Below are 13,331 nucleotides of genomic sequence, written 5' to 3'. Positions count from 1 at the left end.
GTAACACGTCATCCCAAGCTCCCAGGTGATCCAATATACATGTCTGTAAGAAGTCCTCAAGTGACTGGATGGTCCTTTCGGACTGGCCATCGATCTGGGGATGGTAGGTTGAGCTCATAGTCAACTTGGTCCCCAAAGCCTCTTGTAAAGTTTGCCAAAACCGGGATGTAAACCGTGGGTCTCTGTCAGAAACTGTGCTCGAAGGTACTCCATGCAACCTCACGATCTCCTTAATGTACAGCTGGGAAATCTTGGCCATGGACATCCTCAAATTCATCGCCAAGAAATGGGCACTCTTGGTCAATCGATCCACTATCACCTAGATGGTGTCATGCCCTCTAAAGGTTCGTGGCAAATGGGTCACAAAGTCCATCGAGATGTTGTCCCATTTCCATACTGGTATCTCCAAAGGCTGTAGAATCCCACCAGGTCTTTGATGCTCCACCTTTGGCTTCTGACAGGTTAGACAAGCGGATACAAATTGTTCAACATCCTTCTTCATTCCTTGCCACCAGAAGGATTCCTTAAGATCCTGATACATCTTAGTCATGCCAGGATGCGGACTAAGACGACTCTTGTGACCTTCCTCAAGGATTAACCGTTTTACCTCAGCATTATCAGGTATACATACTCTACTCTAGAAGCACAGTATGCCATCCTTACCCAAAACAAAATCCTTTGCCTCATCTGACCCAAGTTGTTCTCTAACTCTGATTGAGTCCAAGAAATCACTTGATATAGTAAGAGTACTACACCTAATGGACTCGAACCCCAACTCCACCTGTAGCCTCAGGTCTCTGAACTTCTCCAGTAGTTCCACCTCCTTAATCATAAGGTGTGCAGCATGTACAGTCTTCCTACTCAATGCATCCGCCACTACATTTGCCTTCCCTGGGTGATATAGGAGCTCGAAGTCATAATCCTTCAAGAATTCCATCCATCTTCACTGTCACATGTTCAACTCCTTCTGATCAAATAGATACTTGAGACTCTTATGATCGCTGAACACACGGAACTGAGCACCACAAAGATAATGCCTTCAGATCTTCAAAGCGAACACTATGGCTGCTAACTCTAGGTCATGAGTGGGATAGTTACGCTCATGCACCTTAAGTTGTCTAGAAGCACACGTCACTACCTTTTTCTCTTGCATTAGAACACAGCCGAGTCCAAGATGAGATGCGTCATAGTAGACCTCAAATGGTTTCCCAACATCCAGAATTACCAATATGGGAGCACTAGTCAACCTCCATTTAAGCTCCTGAAAACTCTCCTCACACTTGTCCGTCCATGTGAAGGGCTAATCCTTTCGTGTGAGTTGTGTCAGAGGCGCCACTATTTTGGAGAATCCCTCTATAAACCTCCTATAGTAGCCAGCTAGACCCACAAAACTTCTTATCTCTGTTGCGGACTTGGGACTTTCCCATTTTACCACGGCCTCAACTTTGGCCAGATCCACCGCTATACCTCGTGCAGATATCACGTGCCCAAAAAACTGAACCTCTCCCATCCAGAATTCACACTTGGACAACTTGGCATACAACTGCTTCTCCCTCAAAACACCAAGCACCAACCTCAGGTGTTCTGCATGTTCCTCTTGAGTCTTGGAATAGATAAGGATGTCATCATTGAAGACCACGACAAACTTATCTAGGAAAGGTCTGAAGATCCTGTTCATATAGTCAATGAACACTGCTGGAGCGTTAGTCACACCAAACGGCATAACCACGTACTCATAATGTCCATACCATGACCGGAAGGCAGTCTTCTGTACGTCATCCGCCTTCACCAAAATCTGATGGTATCCAGACCGTAGATCTTTCTTCGAGAACACTAATGACCCATGCAGGTTATCCATCAAGTCGTCAATTCTTGGGAGTATATATTTGTTCTTGATTGTCATCTTGTTTAACTGCCTGTAGTCCACACACAAGTGTGAACTCCCATCCTTCTTCTTCACTAGCAGCACTGGTGCTCCCCAAGGCGAAGTGTTGGGTCGAATAAACTGCTTCTCCATCAGCTCCTCTATTTGTTTCTTGAGTTCCACTAACTCTGCCGGAGCCATGCGATAAGGGGCCATCGATACCGGACCTGTCCCTGATACTACATAAATACAGAACTCCACCTCTCTATTGGGAGGCAACCCTGGCACTTCCTCCGGAAATACATCCCCAAAATGTATAAGAATGCGATTGGTAGAGAGTCAATCCATCCCCAAGATCACCTCTAACTCCTGCAGAAGTAGGCAGATCAAATTTACTTTGTACCTGCGTTCGTCTACCTCCATTGGACACCTAGCGCACAAGGAAGACGTCTTGACTAAACCCGACGCCGAAGTAGACACCACAAGCTCACACTGCAGCTCGCACACCGGCAAACCCAGACGTTCCACACAAGCATTTGACACAAAGGAGGGTGTCGCTCCAGAATCATACAACACACAACACCTCATCCCAAAAATTACACAATAACCCATAACAAGGTTACATGAGCCTACAGCCTCTGCTCTTGTTGTAACACCCCAGATGGATATTACTAGATACAACATAAATCATGAATTTTCTTTTGGAAATCCAAACATTATATAAAGTTCCCAAGCGCAGGAAAGTTAAAAACTTTTATCGCGATAATCCAATCATAGTACTTCATCTTTATTACAAGTTCATAATAGAGAAAAACGTCATAAAATCTATTACAAAATGCATGAAATGAAAATATAGGAAAAATCTCCCATCATAGGCCCCCGCTCCGTCGCTATGCTTCAGCATTCTCACCTGAAGTCACATCTGCTCCCACGTAACAAGTGATCATCGCCAAACACAAACACACAAATAAGAAAGGGTGAGCTGAAAAAGAAAAATAATATAAACAATGAGATAATAAGAATTGACCCTCACCCAATCTAACTTAGTTAATTTTAGTTTAGTGATCTTTTATAACATTATACCCCCAATCTCATAACCTATATGAGAAAGATTCATTCACAGCCTTGGTCCTTAGGGATTATCATGCTCCCACAAACCTACCCGCTCGTGGTCCAACTCTACGGACCTCCCCGCCCGTAGTCCAACTCTACGAACTTGCCCGCTCGTAGTCCAACATGCGTGAACACCTACTATGAACCTCCCCGCTCATAGTAGCCTCAACTGTGAGCACGGAACATACGAACCTCCCCGCTCGTATCTCCACACAAGAGTACAACAGATACAGACCTCCCCGCCTGCATCAATCACGCATCTCAAATCTCCGTTACGAACCTCCCCGCTCGTAACTAATCCACCATATCCCACCTTTAACAAAAATCCCCGTTAAGGAAAAAAAAGGGTTCGCATCACAATACATAACTAACCTCAACTTTAACGAGATTTTCCAAATAAATGGACACTCCCACCTGAATCTTTATTTTTAATACTCCTAGTTTAGCATTTTCCATTCGCCTAATAAAGTTGCATACAACTCATGCCAACACATTTTCACTCACTATTTTTAGTAATCAATTCATCCCTATTAAGAACAAATTATATAATTAAAAAAATCCCTTTTAATTTTAATTTTATTTATTTATTTATTTTTAAATAAACTTGCACCACTTCCTACACACTTCACCGTATATCTCATTCATGTTTTACAATTTAATCACACTTATGCAAACCAACCGTCAACAAAAGAATTCATGATTCAACCCAAAAAAAAGAATTGCACCATTTAAATTTGATACATCTCTACAAAATTTATGCAACCCTAAACTCCAAACACATGTGCTTACCCACTAAAATTTTCCCGTGCTCTTAACTCTATAAAACTGCATCAAATATAATTATTATCATATTATCTATCCCAACGAAATACTTCCACTAGCTTTTAATATATTTGATTATTGTTGATCGCTAAAAGCAAGGTAATGAGTCTTTATCAAAATATGCTCTAATTCACTCCACAAATTTCTCCTTAAATTGCACCTAAAAAAAAATTTAAACAATCTTTATCATCCAAGATTTTGATTCCACATTTCATGCTTTTTCTATAATCCATACGAAAGAAATTGTCTCAGACGGAAGATTATATATTTACACTTTCCTAATACATCATGAGTAACTAATCATATCATGACTACACACCTCTCACTATAAATTAATTAAAAGAAATTATAATCATATAATCTTCTATGAATAATACAGTCGTTATACCACAGAAGAAAAAAAAAAAGAAAAAAAAATTTCAAGTAAACAATTTTGAACCATAACCTTCTGCTTTATTCCCAAAACCAAGACATGATACAAAAATCACTAACCCGCAAATGCTATTATTCTTCATACTATCATAAGAACTAAAACACAATTACAATAATAATGTCAAGGCCATAGTTTGAATGCCACCACCAAAATAATTCACGGACATTACCAAAGTTCTGAATGACCCAACCTCCATTTATATATTTTATAGTTTTGCCATTGTTCATGTATATTTTTTTCTTTTGATCTAGATAAAGTAATAGTACTTAATATCATATAGCATCAATGCACACAAAAATTATAGAGTATATAAATAAATATATACTACCACAAAGACACCAGTAATAACCTTTTATAAAACAATCAAAACAACAACTTTCTATTATTGAAGCATGATCTGTATAAAGAAAGAATATGTAAATTTTTTTTATTTCGCAAGCCTGAAAGTCCTACCAAAAAAGATTAAAACCATCGGCATATGGTCGACGTAAGAACTTGCTGAAATTGTGCTCGCAAAGGGAATAAAACACATACCAATCTCATACATGCACAGAAATAATTATCTCAAAATTAAGACAAATAGTGCAGGTCCCCTTACCTGATTTCCTTGCTCCAATTGCAATTAAATGATTTGTGCTTGCTATCCAAAGCCTCCTTAAAGGGTATCTTCTTCAACTCCCTTCACCCTCACTCTCTCCCTCTGAACCACGTAAATTTCCAGTCCCCTCTTTGTTTCTCCTGGCTGTCACACTCTCTAACCCTTTGTTTTCTCACACACTCCTTTCCCTCTCACCCATTCAGCTCGAATTAAATAAAAATAAAAAGGAAAACAAAATTAATTTATATTTTTAAGTTTAATGGCCATTACTCTTGGTTACTGCACCTAACTGACGCCCCTCTGATTTCCCAGGAAATTTCTACAATTTCTAGGTTTTTCATCACATAACAAAACATAAAAATATAGAGGGTCCATTTCCTTCAACCCAAGGTTCGAACCCACATGCTTCCAACTCCTCAACCACATGCAAACCAACAAACCAATCACATTATTCATGTCAATTTACCCATTCGTATGAACTTAAATCATGCTTTCACATTCACAATATAGTAGCAAAATAAAACAAAATTAAATAAATCTACTAATGACATGCTCGGGACTTGAACCCAAGTCCTTCCAACATAATTAAGTGCTCTAAACCACTTAGGTTCACATTGTTTCTTGTCTAGGATTTATCAAAGAACTCTCCTAAGGTAGTCTCAACCCCTCATCTCTTATATTCTATTAATTATTAATTTTTATGAATTTCCTGGATCTCACACCTGTCATAGCATAGACTATGCCCGTCGCCTAAAGCTTGTTGCCTCTGTCCCTCTGCTGATGGTGGTGGGAAGTCTGAACTGGAGGGCGTGTCGCTGTCCTGGCAATGGTGGGACAGTCCTTCCCAAAGTGGCCTTGCTTGCCACAGTTGTTGCACCGGCGGTAACCCTCCATACGCGGGCAGGCGCTCCTCAGGTGAGGGCCTCCACATATATAGCACTGCACCCGACCCTGCTGAGGTGGGAAGCTCCTAGACCCCTGAGGTTGAAAGTGAGGTCTATCATATGGTCTCCTCCGCTCCTCATGTATGGGCTTTTACCTAGATGGTCCACGTACTCTTTGTGATTGTTGTGGTTGCTGTGGGCGCTGACCTTCCACTTCACGCTTCATCTTCTCCATAACTCTGGCCTTCTCCACCAGAGTAGCGAAATCCTTGATGGACAAGGGAACCACCATCAAGCGGATATCACCGCGGAGACCATTCTCGAACTTTCTGCATCGCCGCTCTTCATCAAGTGGCAGAGTGTAGAAACGGCTGAGGTGCTTGAATCTCTCAGCATACTCCGTCACGGTCTTCTCCCTTGAGTCAACTGGAGGAATTCCACCTCCTTGGCGTACCGGATACTATATGGAAAATACTCAGAGAGGAATTTCTCCAGGAATGCCTCCCACGTCACCGGCTCATCTCTCTCCTCTATGATGGATTTGGTGCTGATCCACCAATGCTCTGCCTCCCCCGTGAGCATATACACTGAGAATGCTAGCCTGTTCTCTGCAAGGCACATCTTCGTATCAAAGATACACTCTAGGTCCTTCAGTCATTGATCTGCGGCATCAGGACTAGTCTTCCCATCAAACTTCGCTAGGTGGTGCTTCAGGAAATCTTTTAAACTCCACTCCCTGGCTGCAGGTCGTGGCTCAGGACCAAAAGTAGGTGCAGCTGTCCTGGTCTCCTCCAGCTGGCGGAGTGCCTCCATATGCTGCCCATGTGCATCCTCGGCAGCCACTCGTGCAGCCTCCAATTGCTGCATCACTAACTGCTGTTGCTCAAGCGACACCGCTTGTCACTGCATTGATGCCTCATGCTATTGCATCATAGCCGTACTTTGCTGTGTCATAGCAGCTACCATTGCCTCGATTGTTCTAACGATATCTGGCACATCGCCCTGGGAGGATTGTGGAGTCCTACGAGATGGTGCCATTGTTCATTGGCACACAGAAAATCACTTGGTTAGGCTTCATAAGATAGGGTTTTAACTAAACACTCAGAGAAACATAGAGAAAGCTAAGCGAACAATCCAAGTCCACAGACCTAAGGAATGACCGCTCTGATACCATAAATGTAACGTCCCATTTAATTAATAAGCGTAATTAAAGACACGTCACGCACAAATAGTGTAACAGTGCAGTCCTGGGGTCTTAAACACAACCCTTACAATCCTAGGCACACTACGATGCCAACAGTAACCAATTACAACATTCAACTGAAAACCCCAAAGGAAAATAGAATTTGTAAACTAATACATGGGTCATAGCCTAGAAAGAAAACCCATGAAGATACGAATCCAATCCAAGCAGACTATGGAGTGGAACCTCCATCACCCTAATTATGTCGGGGAGTTCTCACCTCTGCTCCCATCAACAAGTTGATGATCATTGCAAAAGAAAAGACCACACCATGGAACATAAAACAATAAATAGTAGGGTAAGCTAGAGCCAACAAGATTTTTATCATGCAATCAAAGATACCTTCACAGCCCCAAAATACATATATCATTCAAGCATGTTATGACCTTTCAATCAATACACTAGGACTCGATTCGACTCATCCAGATACATATGATTTGGTCGGATTCGGCGGATGCTTGCACTTGTGGTGGATACCTCTGCTCACCCTCGAGCGGCTCACTCCCGATATATGTGTTACAAGTGTTATAATGAATCAATTCCCTCACACACAAGGTTAGCCCTTAATGAGTTTCAAGCCTTCTGCTACTCTCACCACAAGAGTCAGTTCGCTCTAAGTGAGACTAACTGACTCTTTAGAGTGTCAGAATGCAATCCTTACCTTGAATCCTTACCAAGTCATATAGATGAGGCACCACCATGGGCACCCACTAACAGGGGCCATGGAATTACGTCTCGACCACTGAAGAGCGACCCTGAGAGTCTTACCTAGAGATCCCAAGGAATTACGCACAAACACGGACCAATCATACTCCATAAATCAAAAAGAACTTATCATACATATACATATATTACATAAACCTTTACTACCAATCCCTTTCATTTTTCAGATCCAATCCATACCAATTCCACATATTCCAACCATGAATATCCCATTCCAACTGATCTTGTTACCATGTCACTTTAATACCAACCTTTTCATTTAGATCACATGTTAAGTTCATGCCAAACCCATTATTCACAATTCATAAATCACATCATTCAAGCATACTTATTTGTTTTATGCTTTTAACACAACACTCATATCCAAGCAAGCATTAACCATTCAAGATTCAAGGAAAACAATCAGACATCCCACTGCCTCGCCTAGCTCCTCGCTAAGGCTGAAGGGTCTTGCTTAGGCGAGCCTCCTTCGCCTAGGCGAGGGCTCGAAAAGGGGAACAGTAGCCTCACGCGCGATCTCGCTTAGGCGAGACCCCTCTCGCTTGGGTGAGATGCTCTCTTGCTCAGGAGCAACATGGGTCGCCTGAGCGACCGCTCGCGTGAAGCAGCTTGGGCGAGCCTCTGTTGATCTCGCCTAGGCGAGACATGCTCGCTTGGGCGAGAAAACTAGTGCTTGCCACTGGTCTCTCGTGCAAGAGTCCCACAACAGGATCCAAACAGTTCAAACATGCAATCCCAACAACACATATTCACATGCAATCCATTCAATCACGAAATAGACGTAAAATAGGCAGATTTCATGGAACATTCAAAAGGATCTAGCTTTCCTTACCTGGAAAGGGTTAGCCAAACAATTCCGACATTGAAGCGAAAGAGTACGAGCACACCCAGAGCAAATTTAAGATCTGTGGAACCCTAACATATATGAGGCACAAGATTAATTACAGAGAGCCCTAATAGGAAACGCGAAGAACTAAACCAGGGATGAAGGTTAAGGGTTCGTGAACGACTTACGTGGTAAAACGAGGCCAATCTAACTCAGATCTGACTGAACTTCAAAACCCTAGCAAAGGTCTTGTGGTTGCTCTATGAAGGAATGGAGGGATAGTTTCTGCAAAGTGAAAGGGGATGGAGCATTAGGGCAAACTTAGGGTTTGTTGCCCCCTTTGGGCTAGCCCTTAGGCCCAACAGTTTGGGGCAGCCTTAAAAAAAAGGGCAGAATGAAAAGTGGGCCTTACAGTTATGGACTAAGGTTTGCACATTTCCCAAGTGATTTGACGTGTGTAACCAGACGCACCTGGATTTCCTATTTATTACCCTACCTACTTAGCTCCACGTGTACCCTATCGGACCCTTCATCCTATATTATCCTATAGCCATGATTCAAAGTGTTGTAACCGTTATGTTCCCTTTGAGCATTGCCTAAATATAAAAAACTACTGTTTGAACTTCTTAGTAACTGTTGGCTCTCAAAATCGCTGAGAAGGCTTCGCAAAGACGTCCCACAATCCCTTTCCAGGTATGTTTATTTATTTGTTTGAGATTTGTGTGTGATTATTTGTTGTTAGGATATCTCACATAACAGTCTTATCGTATGATTCTAATGGAGATACTACACCATGATTGATCATCCCTGGGTTCAGATTTTGACGCTTCTAGTAAAAAAGAAGAAAGAATGTTTACTAGGGTTTCACTAAGTTCTTTATCAAAAGATATTAGAATTTCCCTCTTTAGGGTTGGATTTGGATTTTTTAGTGATCGTGACGTTGATGTCTTGATATGCTTGTGAATGAGTGTAAACTCTGGAGTTGATTTTGGTTTGACAGAATGTTTTCTCTCTCTAGTTTTTTCCCTTTTTTTTTTGTTTCAGATAGGCTATCAGTATTTGAGTGTTGGGGCTCTTGTAGAAAAAACAGAAACTAGGATCGACATGACTTCTCATGACTCACAATATCCTTGGGCTTCTTTAAATCTAAAAAGGGAGTGTACTGGTTTTTGTTCCGAGAAGAGGATAAGAACTTTTAGAAGTAAGCAGGCATTGTGTAAGGACGATGAGAAAGACGTGCTTGTCGGAATCTGTGAGCTAGACGAGCATGTATGTAGAGATGGTACTCTCCCACCATTGCAGACTTTCACCTTTATTTATTCCATGCTTTTCAAGAGGCTCCATTTCTGACTTCCTTTCAATGATTTCGAGAAAAGCTTACTGACCATCCTAAATGTGGCTCCCGCTCAACTGCATCCCAATAGTTGGGCTTTCATACGGGCATTCTATATCTTATGTGGAGGCCTAGGAATCCAAGCAACTCCTGCCATGTTCCTTTATTTTTTTGAACTAAAAAGCGGCTCGTCTAAACAGGTGTGGGATTCTCTGAGCGGAGTTAATGGTCTGGGTCTTTTTACCTTGTTTCAGTCATCTTATAAAGGGTTCAAAGGGGCTTTCTTGAAAATCTTAGCACCTGTCCACAACCCGACCTTACTTGAGGGATTTCCTTTATAATGAACTAAACACCATACTCCACAAGGAGCTCGGCAAATGGAAGAGTTAACTCCGATAGAAAAAAAGGGTTGTGAAAGACTGAAGGGTCTAGAGGTCATCTTTAACATACGTAAAGTTTTAGAACTTGAGTATCGTGAAGTAGATTTAAAACTCTTCATCGATATCTACCTGAACTTGGCTCATTTTAATATTATTCTTTTATTATACTATGTTGACCTGTATTTTCTTTGGCAGAGCACCACATGGCTTTGTCTCAAAAAGATCTACTTCATCGTATCAAACAACAAGGTAACTCGAAGGCTGGGGAGAGCGCGAGAGTTAGAGGTTCTCCCTCGAAAGTCGGTCTTGGTAGTGAGAACGAAACTACACAAAGTAACTCAAAATTGAAGAAGAGAAAGATGAGTAGTAAAGAGGACAACCTGATTACTCTAGAAGCTTCAGCTTCGAACGAACGACCTTTCAATAAGATGGATGAGGGGGCTACCCTCGGATTAAAAGGGAGTTTTTGGGATAACGATTTTAAACACGAAGCCCATGCCTAAGTGAACAATTACTCTACTATTGATGAAGAGATACTTTCCAAGAGAGATCCGACTCTGGCACAAGAGGATTTGCTTCGCTTTTTGCACCCGGCGGAAGCTTCTTCGCTCTTTGTAATTGGTCGTCTGCGAACCTCAGAAGTAAAAGAATCTAAACTTACAACTAACCTTCATCCTGCTAAGAAGGAAAATGAGGATCTTCGAGCCGAACTCTTAAAATTCAAACATGCTTTGAAAGATAAAGACTCCAAGTTGATTGATCTTCATACCAAGTTCGACGAGCTGAGGCCACAGGTGAAGACTCTCGAGGTTCAGGTGAGTGATTTGACTGCAAAATGTAAGACCCTGGAAGATGACAAGGAAGAACTAGCAGACCAGGTGTGCTCTATGCTAAAGCAAGGCTTCCAACTAGCTTTGGACCAAGTGAAAGTTCTTTAAGCTGAAGCGAATATTACTGAGGTGGGTGTTACTAAGGAGGTGGTAAACGAGAGATTGGTGGAAGTGGCTAATGAAGAATAGGACTTTTGTTTTTCGTTTTGTACTTCGATTTAACCAAAGATTTGAATATTTCTCTTATTCTCGCATGTATGTGGTACACTAAAGTTTGATTTATTAAATTCTGGAGAACCTATTGAATTAGCTTAAGCGTTAAATCGTGTAATAGCAAAAAGGTTTGATCACATATTACGATCGATAAAATAGTATTTAGGTTTTTGTCGGATTGACGAAAACTTCGATATACTAAGATCTTTTGTTAAAAATGTAAAAAGATCGTAGCACCGAAGCTCTTAGCATACTGAGGATTATACTTAGCTCGTAGCCAGTTCGGTTCGAGTGAGTTCTCAACATGCTGAGATTTTTCCTAGCTCGTAGCCAGGTCGGACCGGTTTAAGTCCTCAGTGTACTGAGGTTTTTGCCTAGCTCGTAGCTAGGTCGGTCCGATCGAGCCCTCAGCGTACTGAGGTTTTTTGCCTAGCTTGTAGCTAGGTCAGACCGGTTTGAGCCCTCAGCGTACTAAGGTTTTTTGCCTAGCTCGTAGCCAGGTCGGTCTGATCGAGCCCTCAGCATACTGAGGTTTTTTCCTAGCTCATAGCGAGGTCAGACCGGTTTGAGCCCTCAGCGTTCTGAGGTTTTTTGCCTAGCTCGTAGCCAGGTCGGTCCGATCGAGCCCTCAGCGTACTGAGGTTTTTTCCTAGCTCGTAGCCAGGTCAGACCGGTTTTGGCCCTCAACGTACTGAGGTTTTTGCCTAGCTCGTAGCCAAGTCGGTCTGATCGAGCCCTCAGCGTACTGAGGTTTTCTCCTAGCTCGTAGCCAGGTCGGACTAGTTTTAGCCCTCAGCGTACTAAGGTTTTTGCCTAGCTCACAGGTAGGTCGGACTGGTTTCAGCCCTCAACGTACTGAGGTTTTTGCCTAGCTTCTAACTAGGTCAGACTGGTTTTAGCCCTCTACGTACTGAGGTTTTTGCTTAGCTCGTAGGCAGGTCAGACCGTTTTGGGTTTTCAGAGGCGAGACCATACACGATACAAACGTAAATGCGATATAATAGACAACTAATGCGATAATTTAGACAACCCACCTCATTAAAAAAAACCCTCTGATACGTTCGAAGGTAAAAAAAGTGTGGGGGTTTATAAAACCTTTGTATTTGTACTTATTTACAAAAGAAAGGAAATACTGAAATTTGTAAAGAAGTGTAAAAAAAATACTAACTAAAATAAAAGCAGAGATTGGCGGCGTTCCATGTTCTCGGAATGGTTGTTCCATGTAGAGTTTCCAGCTTATACGATCCTCTTGCTAACACCTTTGTAATTCTAAAGGGGCCAACCCATTTTGGTGAAAGTTTATTCTCCATTTCCGCTGCGTGATCTCTCCTCAAAATCATGTCATGCTCTTTGAAATTCCGAGGTCAGACTTTGGTCTTATATTGTTGCTCCACCCTCTTTGCTTCTTTACTTGTTATTCTCGCCAGTTAGCTCTGATACTCTGCTCATTATCTTCTGGTGAGTAGTTTTCTGATCGATCCGTGGAATGATTTATTTCAATTGGGAGGAGTGTGTCGGTTCCATACACCAAACTAAAAGGGGTTTCATGTGTCGTTGATTGTGGAGTAGTATGATACGCCCCAATGATTCGGGGAAGTTCTTCTGTCCAAGATGTATAGACATTTAATATCCTTTGCTTGAGAGCTTTAAGAATAACCTTATTTGCGGCCTCCGCTTATCCATTTGTTTGGGGGTGTTCTACCGACGAGAATTTTTGCTTGATTCCGAGCTCATTGCATAACCCTTTCAATTGTGAGCTCGCAAACTGGGTTCCATTGTTTGAGATCAGTCGTTTAGGTACACCAAAACGGTAAACTATATTTTGCCCTACGAATCTAGTGACTCTTGTTGTCGTAATGGATGCAACAGGCTCTACTTCTATCCATTTTGTCATATATTCTACAACCACTATGAGAAACTTCACCTGGCGAGCTGCCAAAGGAAATGGTCCTGGGATATCTATTCCCCAGGTGTGGAATGGACAGGGAGTATTGATCGAATGTAGGACCTCAGGAAGGGCAAGGTGCAGGTTCGCATGCCTCTAACATTGGTCACACTTCTAGACATGT

General features: G+C 42.0%; 1 protein-coding gene across 1 annotated transcript; it reads right to left on the bottom strand.

Moving 5' to 3' along the window:
• Nucleotides 1-637: 637 nt before the first annotated feature.
• Nucleotides 638-6,335, bottom strand: LOC146885412 (uncharacterized). Its single transcript, XM_085674916.1, has 5 exons — nucleotides 6,228-6,335; nucleotides 5,887-6,174; nucleotides 5,553-5,800; nucleotides 1,637-1,916; nucleotides 638-922 (listed from the first exon to the last, which is right to left on the bottom strand). The coding sequence occupies exons 1-5, from the start codon at nucleotides 6,333-6,335 to the stop codon at nucleotides 638-640; spliced, it is 1,209 nt and encodes a 402-aa protein (XP_085531042.1).
• Between the last annotated feature and the right edge of the window lie 6,996 nt (nucleotides 6,336-13,331).

Source organism: Vigna unguiculata, chromosome 6 (assembly GCF_037176805.1).
Source record: "Vigna unguiculata cultivar grain cowpea cultivar isolate G323 ecotype 2 chromosome 6, ASM3717680v1, whole genome shotgun sequence".
NCBI classification, from domain to species: domain Eukaryota; kingdom Viridiplantae; phylum Streptophyta; class Magnoliopsida; order Fabales; family Fabaceae; genus Vigna; species Vigna unguiculata.
Note: the sequence above shows the minus strand (reverse complement) of the source record. Positions and strands in the feature narration are given on the sequence as shown.